Consider the following 17,933-nt stretch of genomic DNA (forward strand, 5'->3'; position numbering starts at 1 on the left):
AATGCTGAATAATATTCCGTTAATATATTGAATTGCATGCTGCTCTGTGGCGTTCCCACATACGTAAACAGCTGCATTTAATAAAAAAAAAACTAAATGAAAATAAAATGAGACTTTTCGAAATCTAACATGAAATCCTGCTGTACTGCTATTATGGCTTCCGGTATAGACTTTTTTTTTAAATGTTATTTTGAATAACAGAGAGAGAGAGAGAGAGAGAGAGAGAGAGAGAGATATTTCAATTTCTGTATTATTATTATTTATCTTCTATGTTATTTATTATTATTTTGTTACTATTGTTCCTTGTTTGTATAGATATGCATCTGTTCATAATATGTATGTATTTGCTTTGGCAACACTGTGGAAAATAAGTCATGCCAATAAAGCACTTTGAATTGAATTGAATTGAATTGAGAGAGAGAGAGAGAGAGAGAGAGAGAGAGAGAGAGAGAGAGAGAGAGAGAGACAGACATAGGAGGCTGTGTGGTCCAGTGGTTAAAGTAAAGGGCTTGTAACCAGGAGGTCCCCGGTTCAAATCCCACCTCAGCCACTGACTCACTGTGTGACCCTGAGCAAGTCACTGAACCTCCTTGTGCTCCGTCTTTCGGGTGAGATGTAGTTGTCAGTGACTCTGCAGCTGATGCATAGTTCACACACCCTAGTCTCTGTAAGTCGCCTTGGATAAAGGCGTCTGCTAAATAAACTAATAACAGAGACAGAGAGACAGGGATCTTGCGGTTGGGTGTTTACACTGTGGATGTGCCGATCCTGGTCACGGGATCTGAACTGCAGCGACTCACCTCTGAGATTTACATGCGAGGGTTTTTGTAACAGCGCTGAATTTGCATTGGAAATGTGAGCCCGGATGGGCTTTGAGACCTGAGCTGTTATGCTGTCTGTGTGCTTTCACTATGATTAACAACGTGGGCTTCAGGGGCAACGCAGTCAGACAGGGGCACTGCAACGGGAGATGGTAGCACAAGTACAGGGCAGCTACAATGGGGGTGAAGCTACTATTTGTAGAGCAATTGCTGTAATTGAATTGCATTGGCTTATATTGAATTGAATTGCATTGGCTTATATTGAATTGCATTGACTTGCATTGACTTGCATTGACTTGCATTGAATTGAATTGCATTGGCTTATATTGAATTGCATTCAATTGCATTGAATTGCATTGCCTTGCATTGACTTGCATTGACTTGCATTGCCTTGCATTGAATTGGACTGACGTGTCTTTCTGCTTGCAGGTCATGGTGCAGTACACTGTCACCCTGGTCACATCCCACCCCCCCCAGTCCGGGACCTTCAGCACGCCGCTGATCACTCTTATTGGGACGGGGGGGACCAGTAAGGAATTCAAACTGGACATTCCGCTCCAGAACCTCCGCCCAGGATTGGCAAGTATCCGCTACATATGGCATATTTAATATATATAGTGAATATCCCTTATAATAGTTCCTGATAGTAAAAACACATCAAAGTGTAATAAAGCACAGTGAAAGCACAGGGAAGCATTGTAAAGCACAGAGAGGTGTGGTAAAGCATAGGGAAGCATTGTAAAGCACAGAGAGGTGTGGTAAAGCATAGGGAAGCATTGTAAAGCACAGAGAGGTCTGGTAAAGCATAGGGAAGCATTGTAAAGCACAGAGAGGTCTGGTAAAGCATAGGGAAGCATTGTAAAGCACAGAGAGGCATGGTAAAGCATAGGGAAGCATTGTAAAGCACAGAGAGGTCTGGTAAAGCACAGGGAAGCATAGTAAAGCACAGAGAGGTCTGGTAAAGCATAGGGAAGCATTGTAAAGCACAGAGAGGTGTGGTAAAGCATAGGGAAGCATTGTAAAGCACAGAGAGGTCTGGTAAAGCATAGGGAAGCATTGTAAAACACAGAGAGGTGTGGTAAAGCATAGGGAAGCATTGTAAAGCACAGAGAGGTCTGGTAAAGCATAGGGAAGCATTGTAAAGCACAGAGAGGTCTGGTAAAGCATAGTGAAGCATTGTAAAGCACAGAGAGGTCTGGTAAAGCATAGGGAAGCATTGTAAAGCACAGAGAGGTCTGGTAAAGCATAGGGAAGCATTGTAAAGCACAGAGAGGTGTGGTAAAGCATAGGGAAGCATTGTAAAGCACAGAGAGGTGTGGTAAAGCATAGGGAAGCATTGTAAAGCACAGAGAGGTGTGGTAAAGCATAGGGAAGCATTGTAAAGCACAGAGAGGTCTGGTAAAGCATAGGGAAGCATTGTAAAGCACAGAGAGGTCTGGTAAAGCATAGGGAAGCATTGTAAAGCACAGAGAGGTGTGGTAAAGCATAGGGAAGCATTGTAAAGCACAGAGAGGTCTGGTAAAGCATAGGGAAGCATTGTAAAGCACAGAGAGGTCTGGTAAAGCATAGGGAAGCATTGTAAAGCACAGAGAGGTCTGGTAAAGCATAGGGAAGCATTGTAAAGCACAGAGAGGTGTGGTAAAGCATAGGGAAGCATTGTAAAGCACAGAGAGGTCTGGTAAAGCATAGGGAAGCATTGTAAAGCACAGAGAGGTGTGGTAAAGCATTTATTTTCTTTAAAAGTAAACTATAGTAAATGCATAGTAAAAGCATGGGTGGGTGCTCTTTTCTGAGGGTGCTGTTAGTACTGACCGCACCGCTGTTTGTTTTCTCTCTGCTCCTTGTATAATAATGAAGGGGATGACCGCTTCGTTGCTTACACAAGCCCCCTGCTGGCTAACCTCATCGAGGGAGTCATCAAACAGGTCAGTACAGCAAGACTGCACATACCAGTGCAGCGATCACACGAGAGCCCTCATCATCATCATCATCATCATCATCATCATCATCATCATCATCATCATCATCATCATCATCATCATCATAACAATAATAATAATAATAATAATAATAATAATAATAATAATAACAGTAGTACGGTAGTATTTCATGATGTTAGATTTCAAAACATTAAACATTATCCAGCAGGTTTCGTTCGACTCTCTGAAGCAGAATCAGTTCATTCTGTAAGGTGATGCAACACTTTTGACCAGAGCTGTAGATTCCCCTGGAGACTGTTGCTCCTCTGAGCTCCTGCCCGCAGTGATGGACCTGTGCTGTTTGTCTCTCCAGGTGGACAGTCCCAAACACCCGGGACAGACCATCCACTCCCAGCTGCTGAGACAGGGACGACACTGGAAGAGCGAGATGTAGGTACAGCCCCAAACTGGGCAAACTGGGAGAACTGAGAGAACTGGGAGAAGCGACGTGTGCTTGTATTGATGTTCATGATGGGGTTTTATATTGTAAAGTGTGCTTTGTAACTGCTTTGGCAAGACCGCTAATGTAGTCAATGTCCGTAAAGCACGTTTGAATTTGAATGAGAGAGAGAGAGAGAGAGAGAGAGAGAGAGAGAGAGAGAGAGAGAGAGAGAGAGAGAGAGAGAGAGAGAGAGAGAGAGAGAGACAAGGGGGGAGGTAGAGGGAGAGAGAGAGAAGGGAGAAGGGGGAGTGAGGTGGGGGGGAGAGAGGACAGATAATAAGGAGGGAGGGACAGATGGATGGCCGAACGGACGGAGCTCAGCCTGTTGTTAGTATTTGTTTAAAATGAGAGTCCAGGGTCCATGTCAGGACCTGGGCTGTTCTGTCAACATGAGAGTGAAGCTGGGATAGAGACAGGAGGAGCACACAGAGAATAACGAGAGAGGGGGAGGGGGGGGGAGAGTGTCCTCTCACCCCGCAGAGTGAGAGCCCTGTTTCTAATAAGAGTGTCCTCTCACCCCACAGAGTGAGAGCCCTGTTTCTGAACAGTGGCGCTTACAGCTTCACTGCATTTGGGGGCGTGCCAGCGATGGAGATCAGCTTCACAGAGGTGAGAGAGAGGGAGAGAGGGAGAGGGAGGACGAGAGAGGAAGGGAGGGAAGGTGAAAGAGGGGGGTGTGAGAGAGTGAGGGAGAGAGTGAATGAGAGTAAAGGTTAAGGGGAGCACGAGAGATAGTGAGAGTGAGAGGGAGTTAGGGAGAGAGGGAGGGAGAGAGGGGGGTGTGAGGGAGAGAGAGTGAGAGTAAAGGTTAAGGGGAGCACGAGAGATAGTGAGAGTGAGAGGGAGTGAGGGAGAGAGGGAGAGAGGGGGGTGTGAGGGAGAGAGAGTGAGAGTAAAGGTTAAGGGGAGAGCATGAGAGAGAGTGAGAGAGAGTGAGGGAGACGGGGTGTCGGTTGTGTTATCGGGGTGTCCCTCTCTCTCCCCCCAGGACTCCCGCCCGTACCCCTTCCTCAACACGGAGCTGGATACCTTTGAGAACCTGCAGGTGGCGCTGCAGGGCAGGCTGGGGGTGCTGGGCCGTGCGGCCGCGGAGATCGCGGGGTTGATGGCGCTCAGACTTGCCCACGACCGCATCCTGCCCCTGGAGTACTCGTGCTACAGCGAGAGCACCCTGCAGTTCAGCGCACAGCTAAACAAGTACAGCAAGGAGCTGCAGGTGAGACTGAGAGAGAGAGAGATGTATAAAATACAGCCATATCAGAGAATCATTCTTCATTAAAATACAAGAAAAATATCCTCTTTTCAGACAAATGGCAGACTCAGAGAAACTTGCTGTCCTCCTAGGGGAGGGACACACAGCTCCACTGGCTGCCAAATATGTAGCCACCTGCCACAACCTGAGGGGCACACAGTGACGGCACAATTTAATAGTTTCAATATCATTATTTCAATATTTCAATTTCTGTATTATTATTATTTATCTTCTATTTTATTTATTATTATTTTGTTACCATTGTTCCTTGTTTGTATATAGATGCATCTGTTCATAATATGTATGTATTTTGCTTTGGCAACACTGTGGAAAATAAGTCATGCCAATAAAGCACTTTGAATTGAATTGAATTGAGAGAGAGAGAGGGAGAGAGAGAGAGAGAAGGAGAGAAGGGACAGTGTGTGACACCCTGCATACATGACCATGGGTTACTGTTGATGAGGAGGGAGGGAGGGAGTTATATTGTTCAAAGGGAAGGGAACAATGGTTTTTTGTGTTTGTTAGGTTCTGTAATTGTATTTCCGTTTTATTATTTCTGTTTTGTATTATAAAAGCTTTGGCAATACCTGAGCGCTCTCGTCATGCCAATAAAGCATTTTTGAATTTGAATTTGAATTGAATTGAATTGAATTGAGAGAGAGAGAGAGAGGGAGAGAGAGGGAGGGAGAGAGAGAGAGAGGGAGGGAGAGAGAGACAGAGAGAGAGACAGAGAGAGAGACACACACACAGAGAGACAGAGACACAGAGAGACGCAGAGAGATACAGAGAGAGAGACACACAGAGAGAGATACACAGAGACACACACACACACAGAGACAGAGAGACGCAGAAACTCATCCCCCCTCTCTCTCCCCTCCCCTCAGTCCCGCGGTCTGACCCTGCAGTGGATCTTCTCCGCTCGCGGGGATTATAACCGCGCCGCGGACGAGCTGCGCAGAGCCATCCTGAACAGCGACGAGAGCGACGAGAGGCTGGTGCGTCTGTACAACATGAGGATCACGAGGGTGAGTGGAGCACGGAGACTGGGACAGGCAGCCAGGCAGGAGCCTTCATCAGCCTTATTGAAACTAGAAGAGGCTGAGTCAAGCAGACCAGCGTTTGGGCTCTAGTGCCTTCATCAGTGTTATTGAAACTAGACTGAGTCAAGCAGACCAGCGTTTGGGCTCTAGTGCCTTCATCAGTGTTATTGAAACTAAACTGAGTCAAGCAGACCAGCGTTTGGGCTCTAGTGCCTTCATCAGTGTTATTGAAACTAAACTGAGTCAAGCAGACCAGCGTTTGGGCTCTAGTGCCTTCATCAGTGTTATTGAAACTAAACTGAGTCAAGCAGACCAGCGTTTGGGCTCTAGTGCCTTCATCAGTGTTATTGAAACTAAACTGAGTCAAGCAGACCAGCGTTTGGGCTCTAGTGCCTTCATCAGTGTTATTGAAACTAAACTGAGTCAAGCAGACCAGCGTTTGGGCTCTAGTGCTTTCATCAGTGTTATTGAAACTAAACTGAGTCAAGCAGACCAGCGTTTGGGCTCTAGTGCCTTCATCAGTGTTATTGAAACTAAACTGAGTCAAGCAGACCAGCGTTTGGGCTCTAGTGCCTTCATCAGTGTTATTGAAACTAAACTGAGTCAAGCAGACCAGCGTTTGGGCTCTAGTGCCTTCATCAGTGTTATTGAAACTAAACTGAGTCAAGCAGACCAGCGTTTGGGCTCTAGTGCCTTCATCAGTGTTATTGAAACTAAACTGAGTCAAGCAGACCAGCGTTTGGTATAGTGCCAAGGATGGAAATAAGACTCCCATTGCAGAGCAGTGTGATCCATTCCTGGTTTCACTAGGAGTTTAATAATCAGACACACCTGTGCTTGTTGCCTAGACACACTGGGGCTATTCAAGCTGGTAGTAAAACCTGGAATGGATCGCACTGCTGTGCAACAGAAGGAGTCTTATTTCCATCTGCTGCAGTGCTAATAATTATTAGTTTTGATTGGCTTTTTATTAATAATAATAATAATAATAATAATAATAATAATAATAATAATAATAATAATAATTATTATTATTATTATTATTATTATTATTATTATTATTATTATTATTATTATTAATGAGTAATTTAGCAGACGCTTTTATCCAAAGCGACTTACAGAGACTAGGGGGGTGAACTCTGCATCATCAACAACTGCTGCTGCAGAGTCACTTCCAATAGGAGCTCGTTTGTTTGACGTCTCATCCGAAGGACGGAGCACAAGGAGGTGAAGAGACTTGCTCAGGGTCACACGCACACACTCACGCACACACACACACACACACACACAGGGAGTCAGTGGCTGAGCCGGGATTTGAACCTCCTGGTATCATCGAGCCCTCTCTCTCTAACTGGACCCCCGAGTCTCCCGTTCCTCCCTGCGATCTGATTTGGTTTTTTTGTCGTTTTTGTTTTCTCCTGCTCCAGGTGGAGTTCTACTTCCTGTCCCCGTACGTGTCCGCGACGGAGACGCCGTTCCGTCACATCCTGCACGGCCGGGGGCCCCACACGCTGGGGGCCCTGCGGGAGCACGTGGCCCTGCTGAGGGACGAGCCCGCCCGCTTCGACGAGGCCAGATTCCGCAGGCAGCTCGCACTGCTCACCTGGACCCTGCAGGGGGCAGCAAACGCACTGAGCGGGGAGGTGTGGGACATCGACAACGCCTTCTAGAGAGAGGAGGAGAGTGTGTGTGTGTGCGTGTGTGTGTCAGTGTGTGTGTAACAGTGTGTGTGTAACAGTGTGTGTGTGTGTGTAAGTGTGTGTGTATCTGTATGTCTGTGTGTGTTTGTGTGTGTCTGTATGTGTATCTGTGTATGTATCCGTGTGCGTGTGTGTCTGTGTGCCTGTGTGTGTGTCTGTGTGTGTTTAAGTATGTCTATGTGTGTGTGTCTGTGTGTATCTGTATGTCTGTGTGTGTGTCTGTATGTCTGTGTGTCTGCGTCTGTGTGTGTGTCTGTATGTCTGTGTGTGTGTGTCTGTGTGTGTGTGTGTGTCTGCATGTGTGTGTCTGTGTGTGTGTGTGTGTCTGCGTCTGTGTGTGTGTGTGTGCGTGTCTGTGTCTGTGTGTGTGTGTCTGTGCGTGTGTGTGTGTGTCTGTGTCTGTGTGTGTGTGTGTGTCTGTGTCTGTGTCTGTGTGTGTGTGTGTGTGCGTGTCTGTGCGCGTGTGTGTGTGTCTGTGTGTGTGTCTGTGTGTGTGTGTGTGTGTGTGTGTGTGCGTGTGTGTGTAATCTTGTGCAGTGTAATTTCCTGCAGTACTGTGATTCTGTTCTGTGTAGTTTGGTAGCTGCCGCAGTGCCCCCTGGTGGCTCTGTTGTTAATTGCTTGTTAATTCCTCAGTGGCTGATCACGTGATTCTTTTTTATTGTGATAATGAAGCCGTTTCCGATGTAGAGTAATTATCGGGAGCAGTGCCTTCCATAATTATGACAGTTATACTGTCGTCCAATCAAAAAGCAGCATCTGCTAACAATGGGAAGTGATGTCAGAGGGCAGGTGGGCGGGGCACAGCTGGAGGACCAATCGGAAGCAATGAGGTCACGGTAGAACTGCAGCATGGTGTCTATATAAAGTCTGGTGCGCTGGCATTGCCCGCTGTCTGCAGGGCAGAGCCTGACTGTGCTGTACACAGGGCAGTGCTGTATGACATCACAAAACCCCATTTATATAACAATCCCCCCTCGTGTGACCTCATCACCTCTCCTCTGACGTCACAGTACGCTGCCAAACCAGTTTGTTAATTGGAAACCAGCAGCACCAGTAAGACTTTTCAGGGAACTGGAAAACTCAGTATATTATCGGGAACAGTGAGTCCCATAATTTATTACTATTGTCGTTATTGATAATTACAATTATTGATTACTGATTTGTGGGCGTGCCTTTGATTTGTTTGTAAGCTTTTTACTCCGCTGTTCCTAGAGCTCAGAGCTCCCCTCAATGAAGCCTGTTATTATTATTAATATTGAAATGATCAGGAGCCAGGAGTTTGAGCAGGGTTACAAACTCACACTAGCCCTGCTGCTGCTGCTGCTGCACCCAGTCCTGGGGTTCAGAGCTCCCCTCAATGAAGTCTGTTATTATTATTAATATTGAAATGATCAGGAGCCAGGAGTTTGAGCAGGGTTACAAACTCACACTAGCCCTGCTGCTGCTGCTGCTGCACCCAGTCCTGGGGTTCAGAGCTCCCCTCAATGAAGTCTGTTATTATTATTAATATTGAAATGATCAGGAGCCAGGAGTTTGAGCAGGGTTACAAACTCACACTAGCCCTGCTGCTGCTGCTGCACCCAGTCCTGGGGTTCAGAGCTCCCCTCAATGAAGTCTGTTATTATTATTAATATTGAAATGATCAGGAGCCAGGAGTTTGAGCAGGGTTACAGACTCACACTAGCCCTGGGGTTCAGAAGCCCCCCTGTTCAGTTTTATTGTTGAAACGATACTAACCTGCCTCTGTGTTGCTGCTGTGTTTTGCTCTGAAGTGTCTGAATAAATAAATATATTACAGCATTGAAACTTTCACCCTTCTCTATTTATTGTCTGCTCCTCGACCTCAGGAACTGGAAGCTTTAATAATCGCTGGGTCACGTGATCGTGATGTCATCGCGACCAGCCCCCCCCCGATGCATTCTGGGACGTTTTACCTGTCTCAGGTGCCTCTCACAGCAGGACTACACTTCCCAGAACGCACTGGGGGGGGGGGATCCTGTTAGTATCTGACATAGAAGAGAGTCATCAATTCATTATAATCAATCGATTTGAAGCCGAAGGATCACATGTCGGCACAGAAAAGTTTTGTCAGAAACATTTAATTGTCAAATACCCCCCAAAAAATAACAAGAGTTTATATTGATACAATACAAAGGATATCGCTGAGCAAATGCAAACCCGGTCAAAACCCAGCACATTAATCAAAGGAACGCCAACCAGCGAGCAAAATCTATATATATATATCTCATCAACGACTGTAATGAATTATCAAACCCAGTTTCTTACCTCTTACTAGCTCTGTGTGACGATGCTGGCAGTCAAAGGCAACTGGTTTTAAAGTCACGATTACAACTCCTTTAAAAGGGCAGGCAGTGCAAATGTTGCTCGTGCTGGTGAGCGGAGCTGAGGTTGGGGTCGTGGAGGGGGGAGGGGGGAGGGGGGTGAGAGGCGTAGCCAGGGTGTTGTCTCCTGGGGGGGGGAGGGGGGGGGGTGCTGGTGATGAATCGAGTTTTTTGTTGTCCAACGCAGTTGATTATAACTGGGGTGAGGTGGGGTGGGGTGGGGGGAATTTGCTAGCGTTAATAATTAGAGGTAAGAAAATAGATTTTAAAGCCCTGGAAAGCGCTCCTTTAAAAGGTGCCCAGTGATAATAAATGTTGCTATAAGGAAGACAAAGGGGATAATGTTGCTAGAGGTAAGAATGGATTTTAAAGCCCTGGGTACTGCTCCTTTATAAGGAGGTCCAGAGATAATATTGCTGTGCACGAAAGGGGTTATAAAAAGCTCCCCCAAAAAACACTTCCGCAGTCAAAGGAATATTTGGGATGGGAATAAGACTCCCGCTGCACAGCAGTGTGATCCATTCCAGGTTTTACTACCAGCTTGATCAGCCCCCAGTGTGTCTAGGCAACAAGCTCAGGTGTGTCTTATTATTAAACTCCTATTGAAACCAGGACTGGATCGCACAGCTGTGTGACGGGAGTCTGATTCCGATCCCTGTTAAGACGCACCTGAGCTTGCTACCCACACACACTGTGGCTGATCAAGCTCCTAGCAAAACCAGGACTGGATCGAACGGCTCTCTGCCCGCGGGCCCCGGTCAGTCGTGGCCGCTCTCGGACAAGGGCATGTGGCGGATGGTGTGGAAGATCCAGTCCATCTTGGTGGTCCAGCCTCCATGGTGGGCATCGTTCATCTGCTTGCTGAAGTACTCCAGGGCCTCGGGCTGGCTCTTGTCGAGGGCCAGGGTCTTGCGCAGGTAGGCGATGTCATCGAAGGACTGCAGCTCGGGCATCCCGCAGCCCAGCAGCAGGGAGAAGAGGTTGATGAAGAGGTTGGCGTGCTGCCGGATCGACAGGTAAGCCTGGTAGCACATCTCCTGAAATCTGAGGGGGAGGAGGGGAGAGGAGAGAGGAGGGGAGGGGAGGAGGGAGGCAGAGGGTCTAATTCAGATACCTTAACCCTTATAGAAGAGGTATGGTGAAGCACAGAGAGGTGTAAGAATTGTAAAGCACAGAGAGGTGTGGTAAAGCATAGGGAAGCATTGTAAAACACAGAGAGGTATGGTAAAGCATAGGGAAGCATTGTACAGCACAGAGAGGTGTGGTAAAGCATAGGGAAGCATTGTAAAGCACAGAGAGGTCTGGTAAAGCATAGGGAAGCATTGTAAAGCACAGAGAGGTGTAAGAATTGTAAAGCACAGAGAGGTCTGGTGAAGCATAGGGAAGCATTGTAAAGCACAGAGAGGTGTGGTAAAGCATAGGGAAGCATTGTAAAGCACAGAGAGGTGTGGTAAAGCATAGGGAAGCATTGTAAAGCACAGAGAGGTGTGGTAAAGCATAGGGAAGCATTGTAAAGCACAGAGAGGTCTGGTAAAGCATAGGGGAGCATTGTAAAGCACAGAGAGGTCTGGTAAAGCATAGGGAAGCATTGTAAAGCACAGAGAGGTCTGGTAAAGCATAGGGAAGCATTGTAAAGCACAGAGAGGTCTGGTAAAGCATAGGGAAGCATTGTAAAGCACAGAGGTCTGGTAAAGCATAGGGAAGCATTGTAAAGCACAGAGAGGTGTGGTAAAGCATAGGGAAGCATTGTAAAGCACAGAGAGGTGTGGTAAAGCATAGGGAAGCATTGTAAAGCACAGAGAGGTATGGTAAAGCATAGGGAAGCATTGTAAAGCACAGAGAGGTGTGGTAAAGCATAGGGAAGCATTGTAAAGTACAGAGAGGTCTGGTAAAGCATAGGGAAGCATTGTAAAGCACAGAGAGGTGTGGTAAAGCATAGGGAAGCATTGTAAAGCACAGAGAGGTGTGGTAAAGCCTAGGGAAGCATTGTAAAGCACAGAGAGGTCTGGTAAAGCATAGGGAAGCATTGTAAAGCACAGAGAGGTGTGGTAAAGCATAGGGAAGCATTGTAAAGCACAGAGAGGTCTGGTAAAGCATAGGGAAGCATTGTAAAGCACAGAGAGGTCTGGTAAAGCATAGGGAAGCATTGTAAAGCACAGAGAGGTGTGGTAAAGCATAGGGAAGCATTGTAAAGCACAGAGAGGTCTGGTAAAGCCTAGGGAAGCATTGTAAAGCACAGAGAGGTCTGGTAAAGCATAGGGAAGCATTGTAAAGCACAGAGAGGTCTGGTAAAGCATAGGGAAGCATTGTAAAGCACAGAGAGGTCTGGTAAAGCATAGGGAAGCATTGTAAAGCACAGAGAGGTGTGGTAAAGCATAGGGAAGCATTGTAAAGCACAGAGAGGTCTGGTAAAGCCTAGGGAAGCATTGTAAAGCACAGAGAGGTCTGGTAAAGCATAGGGAAGCATTGTAAAGCACAGAGAGGTCTGGTAAAGCATAGGGAAGCATTGTAAAGCACAGAGAGGTCTGGTAAAGCATAGGGAAGCATTGTAAAGCACAGAGAGGTGTGGTAAAGCATAGGGAAGCATTGTAAAGCACAGAGAGGTCTGGTAAAGCATAGGGAAGCATTGTAAAGCACAGAGAGGTAGTTTAAACACTGTTTCAAGTGAATAGTCTGAGAGGGCAGGGGGTGCTGTTTCGGGGTACCTCTCGAACTCCTTGGTCTTGGTGCACTCGGGGACCCCCTTGCTGATGACGAGGAGGAAGTCCTGTGTCAGGACGAAGGGGACCCGCTCCCGCTTGTACCCGAATTTCTTCTTCTTGTGGTCCAGGAAGTGTCCGAAATCGATGTGGAACAGCTAGGAGAGACACGGGCTTTACTGGGGCCTTTCTCTCAGTGTCTCTGTGTCTCTCCCTCTGTCTCTGTGTCTGACTTTCTCTCAGTGTCTCTGTGTCTCTCCCTCTGTCTCTGTGTCTCACTTTCTCTCAGTGTCTCTGTGTCTCACTTTCTCTCAGTGTCTCTGTGTCTCTGTGTCTCACTTTCTCTCAGTGTCTCTGTGTCTCTCCCTCTGTCTCTGTGTCTCACTTTCTCTCAGTGTCTCTGTGTCTCTCCCTCTGTCTCTGTGTCTCACTTTCTCTCAGTGTCTCTGTGTCTCTCCCTCTGTCTCTGTGTCTCACTTTCTCTCAGTGTCTCTGTGTCTGTCTCTCAGTGTCTCTCTCTCTCTATCGCTTTCTCAGCGTCTCTGTGTCTTTCTCAGTGTCTCTGTGTCTCTGTGTGTCTCTCTCAGTGTCTCAGTGTCTCTGTGTGTCTCTCTCAGTGTCTCTGTGTTCTCAGTGTCTCTCTCTCTATCTCTTTCTCAGTGTCTCTCTCAGTGTCTCTGTGTCTCTCTGTCTCTGTGTCTCTCTCAGTGTCTCAGTGTCTCTGTGTCTCTCTCTCTTAGTGTCTCAGTGTCTCTCAGTGTCTCTCTCAGTGTCTCAGTGTCTCTCAGTGTCTCTCTCAGTGTCTCTCAGTGCCTCTGTGTCTCTCTCTCTCAGTGTCTCTCAGTGTCTCTGTGTCTCTCTCTCTCAGTGTCTCTGTGTCTGTGTGTCTCTCTCAGTGTCTCTCTTTGTCTCTTTCTCTCAGTGTCTCTCTCTGTGTCTCTTTCTCTGTGTCTCAGTGTCTCTCTCTCAGTGTCTCTCTCAGTTTCTCTCAGTGTCTCTCAGTGCGTCTCTCTCTTACCTGCCCGTTCTCCTTCACCATGATGTTGCTGTTGTGTCTGTCTCCAATGCCCAGGATGAAAGTGGCCACGCAGTACCCAGCACAGGACCGAGTGAAGAGATCGATAGCGCAGTCATAGCTGAGGAGGAGAGACAGCCTTACAATATACAGCGACCCTGATATTGATGCGATCCAGCCCTCTGACATGTCTTTGTAATATACAGCACTAGACCCTGATATTGATGCGATCCAGCCCTCTGACATGTTTTTATAATATACAGCACTAGACCCTGATATTGATGCGATCCAGCCCTCTGACATGTCTTTGTAATATACAGCGCTAGACCCTGATATTGATGCGATCCAGCCCTCTGAAATGTCTTTATAATATACAGCGCTAGACCCTGATATTGATGCGATCCAGCCCTCTGAAATGTCTTTATAATATACAGCACTAGACCCTGATATTAATGCGATCCAGCCCTCTGAAATGTCTTTATAATATATAGCACTAGACCCTGATATTGATGCGATCCAGCCCTCTGGAATGTCTTTATAATATACAGCACTAGACCCTGATATTGATGCGATCCAGCCCTCTGAAATGTCTTTATAATATATAGCACTAGACCCTGATATTGATGTGATCCAGCCCTCTGGAATGTCTTTATAATATACAGCGCTAGACCCTGATATTAATGCGATCCAGCCCTCTGAAATGTCTTTATAATATACAGCACTAGACCCTGATATTGATGCGATCCAGCCCTCTGAAATGTCTTTATAATATACAGCACTTAGACCCTGATATTTTACTAAAAGTACCGCGTGTGGGGGGGTCGTTAACGTGCGATCAGTGAGAATTGACTGCCCCCCCCCCCCCTCGGGGTGGGCTGCCCCACACTCACCCCTCCCCACGGTTCTTGTCCTTCAGCCAGTGGTGCAAGGCGTTGCTGTTGAACTGCAGCGCCCCCTTCAGGCCCCCCTTGCACTGGATCTGCATGATGGTGTGAGAGTTCTTCACCACCTCGATCAGCCCCACGCAGTCCCCTATAGACAGGCAGCCATAGGGGAGCATCCTATAGAGAGGAAGCAATGCTGACAGACACACAGCTGCACACACACCCCCCCCTATAGAATGAACACGTTCTGCTTCATAAAGTCGAATGAAACCTGCTGAATAATGTTACGTTAACATATTGAATCACACACCGCTGTGTGGTTTTCCTCGTACAACGAAAAATTGAAAAAATGTCACATTTCTGAAAATCTAACATGAAATAATACTGAACTGCTATTATGGCTTCCGGTAGACTTTTTTTTCTTTTTGTAGTTTCTTTGATTACAACACGATGTTAAATAATAAGAGATCTAAATTCTGTTCATATAGTTTGTTTTTTTTTTTAAATTGTGTCTCAATCCTAAAATTCTAGGTGATACAGCTGTGTAGGAGCTTTCTGTAAGGACAGCACAGGCTGCCCCAGTAGACCCGACCCGATGGACAGTACCTGAGGTCCAGGCCCTGGTTCTGCCAGATATTCTCCATGATCTTGATGATCTGCAAGGTCAGCATGTCCTGTCTGAGGTCTGGAACACGAATCAGAGGTCAGAGATCAGAGTTCAGAGATCCTCTCTCCTCTCCTCTCTCTCCTCTCTCCCCTGTCCTCCCCTCTCTCCTCTCTCTGCTCTCCTCTCCTCTCCTCTCTCCTCTCCTCTCTCCTCCTCTCTCCTCTCTCTCCCCTGTCCTCTCCTCTCTCCTCTCCTCTCCTCTCCTCTCTCCTCTCCTCTCCTCTCCTCTCTCCTCTCTCTCCTCTCTCTCTCCCCTCCGCTCTCTCCTCTCCTCCCTCTCTCCTCTCTCTGCTCTCCTCTCCTCTCCTCTCTCCTCTCTCCTCTCTCCTCTCTCTCCCCTGTCCTCCCCTCTCTCCTCTCTCTCCTCTCTCTCTCCCCTCTGCTCTCTCCTCTCCTCCCCTCTCTCCTCTCTCTGCTCTCCTCTCCTCTCCTCTCTCTCCTCTCCTCTCCCCTCCTCTCCCCCTCCTCCTCTCCTCTCTCCTCTCCTCTCTCCTCTCCTCTCCTCTCTCCTCTCTCTCCTCTCTCCTCTCCTCTCTCCTCTCTCCTCTCCTCTCCTCTCCTCTCTCCTCTGTCCTCTCTCCTCTCTCTCCTCTCTCTCTCCCCTCCTCTCTCTCCTCTCCTCTCCTCTCTCCTCTCTCTCCTCTCTCCTCTCCTCTCTCCTCTCTCCTCTCCTCTCTCCTCTCTCCTCTCTCTCCTCTCTCCTCACCGGTCTCCGTTCTTGAAGATGATCTCGTTGTTTGTGAACAGCAGCTCGCTCATGATGTCTGGATTCTCCCAGTTCAGCCAAAGAGGCCGCTTCGCTGAGGACATGATCCTGCACTCCCTCCAGCCTGCAGAGAGAGAGAGAGAGAGACGCAGAGAACAACAGGGAGGCATGGTGAAGCACAGAGAGGTCTGGTAAAAGCATAGGGAAGCATTGTTGAAGCACAGAGAGGTCTGGTAAAGCATAGGGAAGCATTGTAAAGCACAGAGAGGTCTGGTAAAGCATAGGGAAGCATTGTAAAGCACAGAAAGGTATGGTAAAGCATAGGGAAGCATTGTAAAACACAGAGAGGTGTGGTAAAGCATAGGGAAGCATTGTAAAGCACAGAGAGGTATGGTAAAGCATAGGGAAGCATTGTAAAGCACAGAGAGGTGTGGTAAAGCATAGGGAAGCATTGTAAAGCACAGAGAGGTATGGTAAAGCATAGGGAAACATTGTAAAGCACAGAGAGGTCTGGTAAAGCATAGGGAAGCATTGTAAAGCAGAGAGAGGGGTGGTAAAGCATAGGGAAGCACAGAGAGGTCTGGTGAAAGCAGATTAATACACAAACCATGGTCCTGTTTAAATGCACAGTATGCTGATTGGAAAGCGCGGGGGGGAGGGCGGGGGGAGGGTTGACATGCAGCTGGTGTGACCCCCCGGGGTACCTTAGGTTGCCCAGCTGGTGCACGGGGTTCAGAGGGCACACGAAGCCCTGCAGGGCCTCCATGCAGTCAGTGCGGCTCATGTGATCAACCAGGAACTTCATCTGGGTCTGAGAGAGAGAGAGAGGGAGAGAGAGGGAGGGAGAGAGAGAGAGAGAGAGAGAGAGAGAGAGAGAGTGAGAGAGAGAGAGAGAGAGAGAGGCATCGGCTTTGACATGACCAGGGTTTACTATAGAGATTATGACACGGAGATACAGACACACAGAGACACACACAGTGGTCCTAGAAAGATTATAACACAAACACACAGAGAGAGACAGAAAGACAGAGAGACGCACAGTGCGCTGCAGAGATTATAACATAAACACAGTGCACTGCAGAGATTATAACATAAACACAGTGCACTGCAGAGATTAGCACGAGTGTGTCTGTGTCCCTCTCCCCCTGTCCCCCCCTCTCTCTCCCCTCTCTCTCCCTCTCCCCTCTCCCTCTCCCCTGTCTCCCCTCTCCCTCTCCCCCTGTCCCCCTGTCCCCCCCCTCTCCCCCTCTCCCTCCCCCTCTCCCTGTCCCCCTCTCCCTCTCTCCCTGTCCCCCTCTCCCTCTCCCCCTGTCCCCCTCTCCCCCCTCTCCCTGTCCTCTTTCTCTACCTTCTGCGTCTCGTCCTTCTTCTCCTGTTTCAGGATGTCAGTCAGGTTGATGAGTTTCTCCATGGCCTCCACCTGTCTGTTCAGGTGTTTCAGGTACATCCCGCAGGTCCTGCAGAACGCCTCCAGCAGCAGCCCGAAGCGCTGGCTCACCGGCTTGTTGTGCATCTCCGACCTGCAGCCAGGGGGCGACACAGAGTCCCACACACAGGGATTAATACAGACACACAGAGACACACACACACACACACACACACACACACACACACACACACACACACAGGGATTAATACAGACACACAGAGACACACACACACACACACACACACAGGGATTAATACAGACACAGACACACACACAGGGATTAATACAGACACACAGAGACACACACACACACACACACACACACACACACACACACACACACAGGGATTAATACAGACACACAGAGACACACACACACACACACACACACACACACACACACACACACACAGGGATTAATACAGACACACAGAGACACCACACACACAGGGATTAATACAGACACACAGAGACACACACACACAGGGATTAATACAGACACAGACACACACACAGGGATTAATACAGACACACAGAGACACACACACACACACACACACACACACAGGGATTAATACAGACACACAGAGACACACACACATACACACACACAGAGACACACACACACAGGGATTAATACAGACACACCAAGACACACACACACAACACACACACTCTCACTCTCCCACACTCTCTCACACTCACTCTCTCACACTCAGTCACTCTCTCACTCTCCCACACTCACAGTCACTCTCTCACTCACAGTCACTCTCTCACTCTCTCACTCACAGTCACTCTCTCACTCTCTCACACTCACTTGAGGTGCCAGAAGAAGAAGTGTCCTATCCTCTGATTGGTCAGAGCTTTCTTGATGAGGAAGCGAGCAAGCGGGTTATCAAGGTACTGCTCATACTTCAACACCTGAGAGAGAGGAGAGGAGAGAGGGATGAGAGG

The 17,933-nt window shown here is 47.9% G+C and overlaps 2 protein-coding genes across 2 annotated transcripts; one reads left to right on the forward strand and one right to left on the reverse strand.

Annotated features, from left to right (window-relative positions):
- Positions 1-2,678: 2,678 nt before the first annotated feature.
- LOC131728010 (transferrin receptor protein 2-like) lies at positions 2,679-9,043 on the forward strand (the record flags this gene model as incomplete). The annotated part of the gene is given in 6 exon segments (XM_059019222.1): positions 2,679-2,746; positions 3,114-3,190; positions 3,767-3,851; positions 4,231-4,458; positions 5,379-5,519; positions 6,962-9,043. Coding segments are annotated over 6 exon segments (842 nt in total), but the record flags the coding sequence as incomplete, so codon positions are not given.
- A 277-nt stretch (positions 9,044-9,320) lies between these two features.
- Positions 9,321-17,930, reverse strand: LOC117970750 (phosphatidylinositol 4,5-bisphosphate 3-kinase catalytic subunit alpha isoform-like; the record flags this gene model as incomplete). The annotated part of the gene is made up of 9 exons (XM_059019223.1): positions 9,321-10,623; positions 12,285-12,436; positions 13,297-13,414; positions 14,184-14,354; positions 14,784-14,863; positions 15,553-15,667; positions 16,255-16,361; positions 16,899-17,070; positions 17,797-17,930. Coding segments are annotated over 9 exons (1,335 nt in total), but the record flags the coding sequence as incomplete, so codon positions are not given.
- Between the last annotated feature and the right edge of the window lie 3 nt (positions 17,931-17,933).

The sequence above is a fragment of the Acipenser ruthenus genome, unplaced genomic scaffold (assembly GCF_902713425.1).
Source record: "Acipenser ruthenus unplaced genomic scaffold, fAciRut3.2 maternal haplotype, whole genome shotgun sequence".
Lineage (NCBI taxonomy): Eukaryota > Metazoa > Chordata > Actinopteri > Acipenseriformes > Acipenseridae > Acipenser > Acipenser ruthenus.